This window comes from Colobus angolensis, unplaced genomic scaffold (assembly GCF_000951035.1).
Source record: "Colobus angolensis palliatus isolate OR3802 unplaced genomic scaffold, Cang.pa_1.0 Scaffold109, whole genome shotgun sequence".
Classification (NCBI taxonomy): Eukaryota; Metazoa; Chordata; class Mammalia; order Primates; family Cercopithecidae; genus Colobus; species Colobus angolensis.
In genome coordinates, this window is record NW_012111919.1 from 2,749,008 (window position 1) to 2,764,158 (window position 15,151).

The following is a 15,151-nucleotide window of genomic DNA, read 5'->3' on the forward strand; positions in this document are numbered from 1 at the left end:
CTCGGTGGTGCCGCACCACTTCATGATGTCGCTTTACCGGAGCCTGGCCGGGAGGGCTCCGGCCGGGGCAGCCGCTCTCTCCGCCTCGGGCCATGGTCGCGCGGACACGATCACCGGCTTCACAGACCAGGCGACCCAAGGTACTTACACCTCTAATGTGCCCGCCCATCCAGTCAGGTCCTGGGCTGAGACCAGCCCCGCAGCCGTGCCGCAGCTCCGTTACATTTGGAGCCGAGGCCCACCATCAGGTGATACAAACTTCGCAGAGGCCAACACTCTCCAGCCCGCTGCACCTGGACTGTGGCGAGAGTCGCGGCAGCTCCCGGGGCCCGGTCCCGGAGGGCTGACTGGTCCCTCTCCCAGGTCGCCCTGGCCTTGCATGCCGGCGGGTCACCCTCGAGGAGGCAGGCGGAGGCTAAGATTCGCTTCTTGGGGAAGGGTCTGGAGTGGCCTCCGGCTTAGAGCCCTCGGAGAAGAAAGGAGGGCAAGAGTTGTGTTCCGGGAGTCACACCGAGAGGGGACTGCACAGTGGTAAGGGTGATGGCTGCTTCCTTGCAGCAATTTCTGCAGCTTCCAGCCTCCTGGAGGCCACACAAATTGGGGGAAGCCCAGGGAAAACTAGGGCAGAGGCAGGTATCACACTAAAGTAAATCGCCCTGGAGAGGCTGGTGGCATCACCAGGTATGAGTGCCCTGCTCAGCAGGTTGGTTTGGGTGGTCGTGGCTTGTGTGTGTGTGACGTGTGTAGCTATGGGTGCCTGTGTCTGGTGCTGGACCCCTGGGAGAGCCAGAGGTCAAGGATTCTGGTGGTGTGGGGAGGAGAGGCCTGCTGGGGGCCCTGCGGGAATGCAGGCCTTTCTTAGACAAGCACTCCGCCTTGTTCTGCCCTGGGCCTTCCAAAGGTAGGATGTAGGTGAGGCTGTGGTGTGGCTGCTGTATGTCATCTGGATTTTATTAATCTCCATTGAAATCACTAAAGCAGACAGATAGAGAAAATTTAACTAATTTCAGGCGGAAATGCAAGTAATTTCGGCTTTAATTCTATCCAGCCAGAGACCCAGCATGGAGGGCAGGAGGGAAAGAAAGGTGAATAGGGTTGGAAAGTGAGCGGGTGGGGCTGAGGCAGCCCTGCTTGGGAGCCACTGAGTCAGTATACCTCAGAACCTAGCCTGGGAAGGCAGGCAGAGGCCTTGAAGTGACCGGGTCATCCATCCCCGCCAGCACATGCCCAGTGCCTAGCACAGACTGCTTTATTTTGGGTACCTGGAAATCCTGGTACTCAATCTCCAAATGGCCCTATGGTTCGGTTAGAACTATCAAGGCTTCTCTGAGGGCCTGACGTGGTACCTGGGCTGGATGCTGGGATACTTATAGGAAGCCCTAGTTCTGGTGCACAGGGACAGGGAATGCTCTAGACTGAAGGCTCCCAGGCTGCAGAAGGGGGTGTGCTGGGCTCTTAAGTGGGCACAGGCACTTAAGGTTGAGCTAGTTCTGCCATGGTCTCAGACGGGAGATAAATCCTTTCTGGGGAGCTCAGCTTGGCTGGCTGAGCCTGAAAGGCCTCCTCTCCCTCCTCCCTCTTGGGGGAAATGGAGTGGCAGGGCTGGTGAGCAGGGAGAGGCAGAGGATCTGCAGGGAATCTCAGAGAACGTGCTCCTCGTGTGGCCCCAAGTGTGCTTCTCCAGCCTCCCTCTCCACCCTGAGTCTCAACTTGGAGCAGGGATGCTTGAAGTCCCCAGAAGCCATTGACAGGGACAGAACCAGGACCTCAGGGCCTGACGTTCGTGGCTGGTGAGCAAATCCCCAGTGGTGGGGGGAGTCTGCACAGTCTCTCCGAATTTAGGGGCAAAACGAAACCATATGACCTCCTTCAAAGGGAGCTCCTTATCTGCTGCGTGGTGGAATTTAAAATTTTTTTTTTCTGAGCCCAAAAAGGAAAAACAAAAACAAAAACAAAGAGTGTCCACACTGGAAATAAAACCCCTAAGCCTGAGATAAGTCACTACGGAGGGAAGAATGAGCTCGCGAAGGGACAGACAGGCGGCTCCTGGAAGCGAGACCTCATTCGGGACGCTGCCCTCACTGCAGCAAGGTCATACGGGGATGCCCCGCACCCCTTCGGGAGGTTCCTTTGCCGCCTTTCCCCCTCTTTCCGAGGCCGCGGGAGCACCGAGAGGAGGTGCGTTTGGGATTGCGGTCGCGAGCAGCAGCGCCCATTGCTGTAAGACCTAAGACCTTGGGCGAGTCTGGCCCCTACCTAGGCCTCAGTTCCCCTCTGGCAGAGCGAGGTTGGACTAGAGGGTTTTTGTGGCCATGCAGACGAATTCTCCTGGACTAATCGCCGATCTCCAGCCTGCATGGGAGACCGTGGCCAGCGGGGATGTCCAGGCTGGGTTGGGGGAACAGAGGTAGCGGAAGAGTTTTCAGGAGACAAGAATTTTCCGTTTTCGCACAGCCGGGACTTTCGGCTCTCCTGGGGGATCAGCAGGGCAATAAGGGCAATAACGATAAGTCTCCTTAAGGCCCAGGACCTCAGGAGTGGGTGCACGACTTCTTTTCACCACCGGAACTCTGATCTCGGATTCTGGCCCCGCAAATCCATGGCTCTGGGTCAGGCCGCGGAACTGTAGCGACCTTCAGTCCTGGTCTTGGGTGTAGGGGTGCGCTCCTGGTCCCGCGGCTCAGGAATATGCAGCGATGTGGGTTGTTGGGGTGATGGAACTTTTGGCTTCCTAAACCAAAGCCCGGTTCCGATAGGCCGGGCGAAGGCGTCCGCTGCTCTGGGCCAGGCTGGCAGCGTTCAGGCTGGGGCAGAGACGCGGGGTTGGGCGCTGGCTCCAACAGGCCTCGCTCCCATATCGAGGGCAGCTGGGCCATTTGCTGTTAGGAGGCCCCGCGCTGACAGTGTGCAGTATTCGCTCTTACTCAGCTCTTTCTCTCTGTCCCTGCCGGTCCCTCGCAGACGAATCTGCAGCCGAAACAGGCCAGAGCTTCCTGTTCGATGTGTCCAGCCTTAACGACGCAGACGAGGTGGTGGGTGCAGAGCTGCGGGTGCTGCGCCGGGGATCTCCAGAGCCGGGCCCAGGCAGCTCGACTTCGCCGCCGCTGCTGCTGCTGTCCACGTGCCCAGGCGCCGCCCGTGCGCCACGCCTGCTGTACTCGCGGGCAGCTGAACCCCAGGTCGGTCAGCGCTGGGAGGTGTTCGACGTGGCGGACGCCATGAGGCGCCACCGTCGTGAACCGCGTCCCCCCCACGCGTTCTGCCTCTTGCTGCGCGCAGTGGCAGGTCCCGTGCGGAGCCCTTTGGCACTGCGGCGTCTGGGCTTCGGCTGGCCGGGCGGAGGGGGCTTTGCGGCAGAGGAGCGCGCGCTGCTAATCGTCTCCTCCCGCACGCAGAGGAAGGAGAGCTTGTTCCGGGAGATGCGCGCCCAGGCCCGCGCGCTCGGGGCCGCTCTGGCGGCACAGCCGCCGCCAGACCCAGGAACCGGCACCGGGTCGCCAAGGGCAGTCACTGCCGGCCGCAGACGGAGGAGGACGGCCTTGGCCGGGACGCGGACAGCGCAAGGCAGCGGCGGGGGCGCGGGCCGGGGCCATGGGCGCCGGGGCCGGAGCCGTTGCAGCCGCAAGCCGCTGCACGTGGACTTCAAGGAGCTCGGCTGGGACGACTGGATCATTGCGCCGCTAGACTATGAGGCGTACCACTGCGAGGGCGTTTGCGACTTCCCTCTGCGCTCGCACCTCGAGCCCACCAACCACGCAATCATTCAGACGCTGCTCAACTCCATGGCGCCAGACGCGGCGCCGGCCTCCTGCTGTGTGCCCGCGCGCCTCAGCCCCATCAGCATCCTCTACATCGACGCCGCCAACAATGTCGTCTACAAGCAATACGAGGACATGGTGGTGGAGGCCTGCGGCTGCAGGTAGCGCGCGGGCCGGGGACTGGGCAGCCGCGCGGCCGAGGACCCCCAGCTGATGAGCAGCAGAGGGCCAGCCTGTCACCGAGCGTGGGTGCAAGTCCGATGTGACCCAGCGCCCTCTCGGAGGAGGGAGAGCACACGTTCACACTGACACACACTCGTGCAGTCACACACACATTTACTGGGGACAGCATGTGAAAGCCTTGGGAAGAGATGCCCTGCCGGTACCGAATGTCAGAGCCTTGTGTATTTTGCAAACAGATAACCATGGCGCCTACTGCCCCCATTTGGGGAGAGGAAGGTGTTTGTGCTTATGTTGCAGTAACAGGCACGAACATCAGGTAGAAACGGGTTAGGAAATTGGAAGCTCCAGAATGGGAGAACCAAAGGGGTACTCGAGCATGTTTTATTTCACCCCTTTTTGTCTCTGGCCCGATGTGGGGGCATCACTTCCCTGGGTGGCTGAGCGCTGCGTGGTGCACTCCGTGATCCACTGCACGGCTGTAATGCTCTTTCCGAGGGTTTGTGTTGCATGGGGCGGTTTACTCTGGAACTGCTGCAAAAAGCATCTTTTTTTTTTTTTCTTTTTTAACTTTTAAAATTTAACGTGCCCCTACTTCATTTTTGAAAGGGAAGTTTTGTCTGAAAGAAGGTGTTGTGGAGCTTCCCAGATTTGTGCAAAGGTCGGTACCGCCCCCCCCCCACCCGCCTTTTTTTTCAAATCAATTCCAATTGGAAATGTTCTGGAAAGTGGAAAGGGTATTTTTCTTTTTGTGGGGAAGTGAAATGGGGGAGGGGTTTAAACGGCTGAGTCTGATCTAACAGGATATTGGGGTGGGATAGGATCTGCCAAGTTCGGAAGCTCCCCAGCTGGTCAGGGGGAGACGGTACCCATGCTTTGGGTGGCTTAGGAGGAAGTTAGTGCAATGGCCGGGAATGGGGAAGGTGGGGATGGGGGAGGGGAGCTACTGCTTTTCCTAGAGACCTGCCAGGAGGTTTTCCTAAGAAGCCGGGGAAGAGGCTCTCAGGGCTTGAGAGGCAGGGAGGTGTCCTGGGTCCCACTCCAGCCGAGGACTCCGCCATGCCACGTAGGTGCAAGCTCCCAGGGGCCGACCCGGGCTTGTGCTAGTTATCAAGTAAGTCGGCCTCTGCTTTTTACCTGCATTCGCTGTGTTGTTGCTGTAGTTTTTGGCAGTGTGATAGTAACGGGAAGTGAAGCCACACAAAAGTGCTTTTGTCAGACTTCAACTCACAACCCAGACCTTTAGAGCAGGGGGAAGGTCTGCCCCTTCCCCTCATCAGCTCCTTGGCTTGGCTGCTGTGCCCTTGGAAGGGCAGGGCCTTGGTGTGGGGGAGCAGAGGTGGAAGCCTATCTCCCAGTTCCCATATTTTGCCCCGAAGAGTCTTATCGATGGGAGGATTTTCTAGGCATGTAAAAGTGAGTTCGAACATTCAGCCTTCACTGTTTGGTTTGATTTGTTTATGCCTGGTAATCCTTTGTGGCTTTTTGTCAATAGGCTGGGAGAGGGAAACTAGTTGGACTCCACCTGTCTGGGGTGAGGGCTTCTTAGAATAGCCCCGCAGCCCTCCCGGTGCATCTGTGTGATGTGCAGGACTTTCCCCTTCAGAGTCCTGGGGAGCATTAATTCCACCCTGTGTTGGATGCAGGACAATTCATACACATTTTGATTCTCAGTGATTACACTCTTGAGAGAGAGAAGACAGACTTAGGATTTAGATACAGCTAATTTACTTACGTGCCCCACCTGAAGCAATCGGTTTTCATCCTGTAAAATTCTCCCAAAAGAAAAAAAAAAAAGCACGTGTTACTCTTAAAATTAAGATGTCCCCCCTCCTACTATGTGAATTTATATTCTGTGGCTGTATGAGTAGCTGTAAATAATCAGAAAATGAACAGTCTCTTCAGGTTAAAAATTTTAAAAATATCCCAAAGTGGCTGCGCTGGTACAATTCCACCTTATTTTAGTGACTGGGCAAAGATTGTCCCTAAATTTGTGGATTTTGCCAGAGACGCCTCACTCTCGTTTTCTAAACGAAGCTTGTCATAATGAAGAATTATATAAAAAATATAGCACTAAAGTGTTAAAAGTTGTAGTATTAGAAGGTTTAGAAAGGAAGTTAATAACAAAGTGCAGTTAAATGTTATTTTGAAGAAAGTCTAGGGTATTTAATATCTTTGGATAAAAGCAAACATTTTGATAGTTTTTTAGTGACTAGGAAAAACAGTTTTTTGGGCAGAATGTCTTTAGCCTGGCCTTTTTATGGTAGGGAAAAGAACTGTCAATTTCCTCTCTTTCTTTCTGATGACCTCCTCCTAATGAGATGTGTTGTGAGCGGTGTGGGAAGTAGGTACCTTCCTGCATCTTGAGTTCAGGTGGCACCGGGGGGGAGGGGTGTTGTCCTTGGACAGTGACCGTTCCTTCCATGGCCCCGTACCCTCAGTGTGCGCTTTGTTTACTGGATAAAAGGAATGCTTCCCAGATTTCTCTGGAGCAAGTGAAGCCCCCAGGGGCCACTCTGCCCAACCCTGTGGCATCTCAGTCCATTCACTAGGTGAATGCAGAGGATCCATTTCACTTTGTAGAAATGACAACAAAGGGCCAACACATGTGGGGCAGACGGCTTTTTCCTGCTAAGATGTGGTTTAACTAGCATTGCCAAGATGTGGAGAAAAGCGTTCTGCCAACACCGTTGGTAGTAGCACCCTGAGCTCTCTGTCTTCTAGGTAGTGGGGGACAGGCCTGGGTGACTGGCATGAACTCAGCTTCTCTGTTGCAACCCCCAGCTGGAATCTCCAGTCACTATGGATGGGAGAACTGACAGGCAGAGAGAAAGCATGTCAAGACTGTGAGTAAAGGCCGTCCCCTCAACCCCAATCTGAGGTCACCAAAGTCTCCCTCCTAAAGTAAACAGAATTTTCCATTTCGTTGGGAGAATTGTGTACTACCAGTTGACATCATTTGAACCATGATTTCCAGGTAGTGAGTAGGATTTGGTATCCCTTAGGGAGCTCGGGGCAGGCCAGCTGGGGCCCAAGGGGGGCTGGTGCTGGGTCTGTCAAACACGAAGATAGTCTGGTCACTGCTGCTTGAAACCAAGGCTTTCGTATTAAGGAGGATCACCCACACTGGCAGGCGGGCATTTCCACTGATGCCCAAACACACTTGCCTTGTTGAATCCTGACTTTCCAAGCAGCTGCGCTGGGTCTTCCAGAGAAGGTGGCAGGCTTTGCCGTCTTAGCTTGGGGAAGTCGTTTGAGCTGTGCTAAGTCATTGTATCCATGCTTCCCTTCACCGTACCCTCCTGGCAACAATATGAGGTGTGGATTTTGTGATAGGAGAATCCAGACTCCACGAAGCCCAGGGCAGTCTCTTCTCCCTGGCAGCTCTCATGATGTCGGCAGGAGTGGGCGCCTCACCTTGGGTACTGAAGAGAGTACCGATAATCCCGTGGATGGAACAGGACGGAGCGTAATTCAATCCCTGTGCTGTCGGCAATTTCATTGAAATTCACAGCAGAAAACAGCTAGGATTTGTAGACTGATTTTTTTCTTAGAGCAGGGAGAAAAATGACGTTCTTTCCAAAAGCAGCTAGTGCAAAGATAAGGTCAGGCTCTTACTGTGCTTGAATCTGGTCTCCGGGAAATCCAGTGGCAGGAAGAGAGTGTCCTGCGGCTGCCTCTGGGTGCACAGAATCACTGGGCCTCGCTGATTCTCATGAGAACCTGTCATCTCAGGGAGACAGACCTTCCTCTGGCCCTCAGTGGGCCATAGGCCAAGAGGCCTGAGTCAGATCGCGCAGTGAGCTGGAGGGAGCAAGGCTCTGAAAGCGGCAGTCTAGCAGAGGGAGCTTGGGCCTGCGCTTGCCCCTCAGAAAGTGTCTGGATTGGGAAGGGAAGAGAGGAAGCTGCCGAGTGAACCCAACAGCCAAACTTTGGGCGAGTGGAAAGTAACGAGATCCCTCTGGGGGATGGTATATCTGAGCTGCACCAGAGTCAGAGCCCACTGTGGGCTTCCGAGTGCCCAGAGGCAGCTGCTCCCACGGCATGGCCTGCGCCCGCCTCAGGGGAGGCCACCTGGGCCAGGGCACCACAGGGCGTCTCCTGAGAGAGGTCTGAGGCTAGTTATGGGCAGTCACCTCCCTGCTGGAGCTTCATCTTCTGTCCTGTAAAATGATGCCCTCTCCAGTTCCAAGGTTCTAGGATTTTACCTCGCCCTAAAACCCACTCAGACAGCTTGAAGGCAGAGCAAATGTGACGGCTCCTGGAGAAGGTCCTCTCCCAATCCCAGTCCCAGAGCCATGTCTTACAGGTTTCGCAGCTCTTGTCTGTGCGTGTGCGTGTGTGTGTGTGTGTGTCCATTTTACTCCTATCCTCAGTAGGTGCCTCATGGATGTGCTCTGAATTCCCCTGGGCTGAGGCAGGTGCGGGGAAGGCCCGCACCTTGAGGGTGGGGTTCAGCTACCCAGAGCCAGGAGCTGGCTGAGGGCACTGCCCACCCAGCTGCAGTTCCTCCTGTGCTCAGTGGGGTGGGTACAGCCACACTCAAGCTGAGACTGTCTGAGAGACCTAGTGCTGGGAAGGGTTCTACCTGCTGCTGGGGCCTCTGCAGGCAGAAGAGGGAAGGCAAGGCTCTGCCTGGTTGGTCGCCCAGACAGGGACCTGGGACTGTCCCAGAAGCCCTGGACGAGGCAGGCAGGACTGTCCTAGAATGGACTCCTTGGGTCCCCACCCTCTCCTCACCACCATGCCCATGTCTGGCTCTGAGGTCCCCTTGCAGCTTCCCAGGAGAGTGACCCTGGGGTAGCATCAGACGAGCTCATCTCTCTCTTCATTTTTATGATCTGGAAAATGGTGGGAGAGGTTAACATAAAGAAGAACCAGAAGGGAGGACCCAAAAAGATGTTTATTTCTAAGTTTTCAGACAGCTTGGCCTCTTGTACCTGGAACCTCCTGACCATATAGACTGGGGCAGAGCTGTCTTCCTCCCTCTGTGCTTTTCTGGGCTTTAATCTGTGTGCACAGCTTAGTACATCACAAATAGTAACTCAGAGTGAGGCTGTCGTGAAAGAAGCCTGTTGTTTTTTTTCAGGAGGGCCAGCGTCCTAGCCTGAGGAGACACCTGCTGGACACAGACTGCAGGGAGAGGGTTGAGAGTTGGCCTAGTGAATCAGAGGGGTGACCGAGGGCCCAGAAGTTGCCACCTGAGCTCTGATCATCATTCATGGGTGCTGTCTGCCCATCACCTGCAGGTACCCACCTTAACCAGAGCTTGACTTGTGGCCTGCAACTTGGCGACAGGCCTTTGGCTGGGCAAAGTTTGGGCTGGTGTTTCATGGTGGCAGGAGCAATTACAGCAGAGCAACCCAGGATGGGTGGTCAGTGAAAAATGTGTGTGAAGTCACTGAAAAATCAGACTGAGTTTCAAGTTATGCTCACAGTTGCTGAAAAAGCAAAAATATGCCCTTAGAGCAGCAGAGCAGCGTGCGGTGGTCCACTTCCTCCTCCTGTGCAGAGCTCACAGCCTCTTCTACCATCTGTGCGTGGTGCGCAGCATGTGTCTGCAACAACAGAAAGGGCTGGCTTCTCTCACACATTTCCCTGACAATGGCAGGGGGGCCGCAGCGGTCACAGAAACTTCCGGAGAGACGTGTTTCTGTACAGTCAGGTGAATTTGTTGGCAGGACAGCTTAGTGACGATATAAGAAGTACCGTTTCACTTTTTTTGTCAGATGAACTTCCTTCTGCCGGTTTAGAAATGCTTCACTCCAGAGAGGGCCACCTGGTGGAAGCTGTATTACAGAAACTTTTAACCCCTTTTCTATGTCAGGGGATGCTGAGATAAACTGTCTAGAAAAACAAGGAGAAGTTTCTGACTGTCACACCCAGGCCACTTCCGGCAGAGTGGTACAGAGCTGCCAGGGCGTGGCCAGCTGCTTTGCATCTGCGTTCCTGTTTCATTACCTTTTGTGTTGTGGGCCAACAGGAGTGCCACATAGTGGGGGCTGGAGATTTGGCCCGGCAGGAGGTGGGCACGTAGCTGTCTTCTCTGCAGAGTACCTGCACTGCTCCATCTGACCAGCAGTGGCAACAGCCACACCCACATCTAGCTCCTGCCCAGACCTTTGGCTGCCAGAATCTAGAACCGTGGCTGACCAAAGCGAGACTTCCGAGTAAGGTTAGTTCACAGGTATCCTGCTACATTAGAAGGAGACAGGAACTAATCCGAAGTACACGGGGCTAAACTTCCCTCGAGGACATTTCCTGAGCTGCAAGATGGGAAGGGACAGCACCGAAGCTGGAGAGCTGGTGCAACCGCGCATACCTTTTCTCTGTTTTTCAGTACTCACAGGTCATCCGGGGGGAGATCTCTCATGGGCCATGGGCAGCCCACGCCTGGAGTTTTTGGTGAATGAGTCCATAAAGCAGTGACCTGGTGTGTTGAGGGCCTTCCCTTGCCTGCGCCTTTTTAATCTCTGAGTGACTGAGGGGTGCCAAGGCCAGACAATGCACATGTGTCCTGGATCCTCCCCTGGCCTGGGGCAGCAGCAGCTGGGCTTGGGGTGAGTAGGCTGGCTTGAGGAAGGGGATGCCCACGAGCAGGGCTCATTTCCTGGGTCAGGGCCTGTCAGACTCAAAGTCAGCCCTTTAGCATTCTGTTTAAAAAATGATGATGCAGTTCAGTGAGAAAGAAAGCTCAGGATAAAATGTGTTTTCTGGCGGGGAAACACTCAAGTGTTCTAAGCCAGGAACAGAGACTCTCAAGAGAGGAATTCTCTGGCATTCTCTGCCTTGGATAAATCATGGATTAAACATGAGCATCCTTAGAATAATTTTATTTTTGTATTTCACTTTACACTGTAATGCAAACAGCTTTTATGTTTTCTTTGACAAAGAATCATAATTGAGTCACTTTAGGTCTTTTAGCTAGAAGCATTTCACCCTAAATGAAAAGTTAATGCATTTTTTACAAGGATTAACATGCTAACTACAACTTGCCCTTTCAGCAGATGACAATAGGGGTCCTGAAAAGTTTGGACAAAGTCTTTTTCTTTTTGCATACAAATAAAGCAGCAGATCATTTCTCTGAAGGTTGTTGCAGAGCTCCTGTACCAGCTTACAAAATGATGCTGTTTAAGTAGGCCTTGGGTGGGCAGCAGAATTCTGCACATGACGAGTGGCCTGCAGCTTAAAAAGCAAATTTCATCTGATTCCAGTACTGTGATTTTAAGGAAATGGTAAAACTCAAAGTGCTGGTAATGCCATCAAGGCTCAACACGCCATTTCCTCAGCAGCTAAAGACAAAAATAATTATTTTGGTGAGGGGATAGAAGTCCTTTCGCTTTGCAGTGACACCCACTTTTTCTTAGCTTGGCTTGGGAGTAATGAGATTGGGGTGTAGGGGGACATTAAAAACTCCTTTAAGGCAAACTGAAATCTCCTTCGTCAGCATTCTTCCTGCTGGTGTAGCCAGAGCAGAACTCCGAGGCTTGCAGGCTGGGCTGTCTCCTTGCTGCCTGGCCTGGGTGTTTATTTGGGCAACACAAGCTGACATCGTGAGGTGTTGCCGATGCCCAGGCCAGCTAGCAGGGAGCCCTCCCAGGGCTGGTAGAAACCTATGTGTATATATATTCTCAAATTTAAATAGATTGTACATAGTGAAATGTAAATGACATGTAAAACAGCAATCTCTATTTTTCTTATTATATAGCAGTATATATTTGTTAAACATGCTTGTATACTCTTCATTAACCATTTTAATATTTTGTACAGATAAGTTGATTAAATATTTGATTCGTAAAACCGCTCATGACCGGTCTCTAAAGGAAAACATTTTCAGCTTTTGTTACTCAGCCTTTCTGTGTTACTGTAGTCCTCAACTCATTAATAGAATAGCGGCCAGCTATTGAGGCATTAGGACTGACTGCATTTTAACAGTGGGAGTGACATAGCAGGCCTGGCTCCACTTGCCTTTGTGCCGATCATTCCCTGCCATCATTCTCCTGTGTTGTCAGATCAGGTGTGAGGCTGGGGCCCTCTGGCATGGGGGGGCCGCACCCTGGGTCTTGGTGACTGGTATGAAACTGCATAGGATGCTGCTGCACACAGCCTCACATGGCATGAAGTCACTGCACAGCAAGGTAAAAAACATCAAGCCTGGGTTCAGGAAAGGAGGCCAAAATGCAGTGGAAAACATTTTCTCTTTGGGAGATGAGCATGATAATGTGTAGAGTGAGCGCTGTCATTCCAAATGCAGTTTGGGTGGACAGGTTTTCTGTGTTTATACATCTCAGGCTGCTGCAGGACCTGTCTCACTCCAGAAAGCATGAGCCCTCCCCTCCTGGAGGCTGCACAGTTAAGTCTCTGAAATCCCAAGGCATAAAGTCCCGTGGAAGCCGCTTCCTCTGCAAGACCAATTACATACTTCACAGAACCCAATAAGGTCCTACAGCAAATCTGACAGGGCTTTTTTTGCCTAGTACTCTTCGAGACAAGTACAAAAGCCTGTGCTCGGTGACACCACGAAGGATGCAGCAGGACAGGATCAACTACACAGCGCCTGTTGCTATCCCAGCTCTTGCACCTGACTTTTGCCTACAGATGAAGGAGAAATCTATTTAATGTGTTCCTTAAATATTTCTGGGAGAAGACTAACGACAGAGCAGCAATTGCAGGAGGTTAACAGGGACTTGGTCTTATTAGTGACTTGTTACCAGGATTACCTCTTTTGGGATATGGAGCCTGCTGGAGTGACCCACCTTTTCATCAGTGATGGCAGCCCATGTTCATAGTGAATCCAATAGCCCACGGTTTGTTAATGCAGGTCCCTATGGTCATGTGACTTTCTGGTGACAGATCAAGAAAGCGTGCTTTCTTTTCACTACTCCATTTCATATTACTAAATAAAGGAGTCTCTTTCTTTGGAAGAAAAATTGTGTTCCCCTTTCAACTAACTCATTTGGCAGGTAAAATAAATGTGTAAGTTCTACGACCGTGTCATTGAAAACTGGAAGGTCTTGTCATGCTTTGTTTATAAGCATCTTTGGTCCATTTTTCATTTTCTTATTTTTCAGTCTCCATTTGACCTACCACAGCATTCTGTGGTTAGAGTACACATTCAGTAGAGGAGTAGTTACAGAGAGAAAGGAAAGTCGGGGGTGGCATTTAAAATTTTATCTAATTTCCCAGACACTTAGCATATCTAAAAGGCCTGTCCATGACTAATGGTAAAGGCGGCTAAGACTGACTTCTCCATTCCTTCCCTGGTCCTGTCAGGTCCTGGATCTGCCTCTGATGCCTGCTCATTTCCAAGCAGGCCAAGGCAAAGATGCCTCCAACTGCTGTTCCATTGATGGTGGTGCCCAACGTGGTCATGGATGCATGTGTTCTTGTGCCCTAGGAACCCTGTGACTCATCTGCTCAGAAGGGACAATGATCTGGGGAGAGACTTGTCCACTGCCATGTGCCACCAGCATGCAGCCCTATAGGCTGTGGGTGTCTGCCGAGTCCTAATCACATGCAGGTGCGCAGCCCTTTGCAGTGGCCAGTAGGAGGAAGCCCAGATGTTCTGCAGAGCCTGAGCTGGGTGGATTTGCAGAGGCGGGATTCTAGTCCCTCTGTGAGGGAGGGAGACCCTGCAGGTGCACCGCGCCCCCTGGCTGTAATGGGCGCCCAGTCACAGGGTCACATTCTCATCCCAGGGAAGAGGAATTTTCCCATAGACTTACGCAGCAAGGAAATCTGTCCCTGTGTGGGGAGGTCAGCACAGGCCCCTTTGCCAGAATGTTTGAGGAATGCAACACAAAATGAAAATGCTCGATTATCCCAGAGCACAGTCATGTGTATTGTTGCTGTAATTCCCACTTGGGGTGCTGTGCGGAGTTAGTGCTCAACAAATAATAAACTACATATTTGGTGGTTGCTAATACCCAAACTCCAGAGGTTTTCTAATTGTAGAAGAATGGAAGTAACAGTTGTTGCAGCCATATCAGACAAGATGAATGGGACACAAGGGATAGTGGCCTTGCTTCCTTGCAGTCCCCCAGTGCCAGACACAAACAGTCTGCAAGGATTCAGACATCCTTGAATCTATCTGACCCAGTTGTGCACAGCTCTGCTGGGGAAACACTTAAGGGATAAAAGAGCAAGTGTGCGTGTCTGCATCCCACTGATGTGTCAGTTTTAAGATGAAGAGGCCCTGAGATGTGATTTCCTGGTAGTCTGATCCAATGTGAGAATTGCACTTTTTCATAGCTTGCCTATTAGGCATGGTAGAAACTTTTTATTAATTTAGATAACAAAATTTATAGACTACCTTGAATAGCAGGATATCCATTCGGGAGGGAAGGGCCCTCATTACTCAGACACTTCCCATTAGGACCCATATTCGATATGCCCTGACAGTACAGAGGTGACTAGGACAGAAGGCCATCTTCTAGGACTCTCCTGAGGGAAGGGGTGTTGGTGGAGGCAGGGAGGAGCAGACTTCAGAGACACAATTCCTGCAGCAGTGATAAGTCATTCAGTAGATACAGGCCAGGCCAGGGGTCATGAAGGCTGGCAGGGCGTGGGAGGGTGGGAAGGACTGCTCTGGGAGGCAGGAACAGTTGGTATTTTGGGCCATGTCTCATGGGGTGCGGTAGAGGATGGGTGTTATCAAAGCTGGAGCAGTGATTCCTGTACAGAGGAGCCCACAGGAAGCTCCCGTGCCTGGCATGAGACCAGGTGGCTATGGAAGAGTTGCAGAGGTGCCAGCCATGTGACTGCAGCCACAGCACTGACTCCCAGGATGTGGGCTTGCTTTTTCTCAATCCACTGCCTTATGCATTTTTTTGCCCTCTGAAAACTGGTCTCTGTTTCAGCTTTCATTCTTTTAAAGCTACTCATTTATTACCAACTATGTACTCTTCAGTTCCTCTGTCAATCGGGTCCTCATTTGCCCTTTGTGTGGCTCTCTTTCCCGGCTCTCCACTTTTGCTAGGCTTGCCCACTGTGGCCTCCAGGAGGCAGCATGATGCAGTGGAAAGAGGGGATGAAGTGGTGGCTCTGGAGTAGAGGCCTGAATTGGAATATGGCTTAGTTCATTTTCTGTTGCTATAATGGAATATCAGAGCCTGGGTAATTTATAAAGAAGAGATTTATTTCTTATAGTTCTGGAGGCTGGGAAGTCCAAGATTGAGGGGCTGGCATCTGGTGAGGACCTTTGTGCTGCATCC

The 15,151-nt window shown here is 52.4% G+C and overlaps 1 protein-coding gene across 1 annotated transcript; it reads left to right on the top strand.

The window, feature by feature from the left end:
* The first annotated feature begins 6 nt into the window (after positions 1 to 6).
* Positions 7 to 3,981, top strand: GDF7 (growth differentiation factor 7). Its single transcript, XM_011950597.1, has 2 exons — positions 7 to 140; positions 2,962 to 3,981. The coding sequence occupies exons 1-2, from the start codon at positions 23 to 25 to the stop codon at positions 3,921 to 3,923; spliced, it is 1,080 nt and encodes a 359-aa protein (XP_011805987.1). The 5' UTR covers positions 7 to 22; the 3' UTR covers positions 3,924 to 3,981.
* The last annotated feature ends 11,170 nt before the right edge of the window (positions 3,982 to 15,151 follow it).

What these genes read in the sequence shown, in the direction of transcription:
- GDF7 (XM_011950597.1), top strand. Translation starts at nt 23, where the DNA reads ATGATGTCGCTTTACCGGAGCCTGGCCGGGAGGGCTCCGGCCGGGGCA. An exon ending in CACAGACCAGGCGACCCAAG is followed by an intron (nt 141 to 2,961) that starts GTACTTACACCT and finishes GGTCCCTCGCAG; the next exon opens with ACGAATCTGCAGCCGAAACA.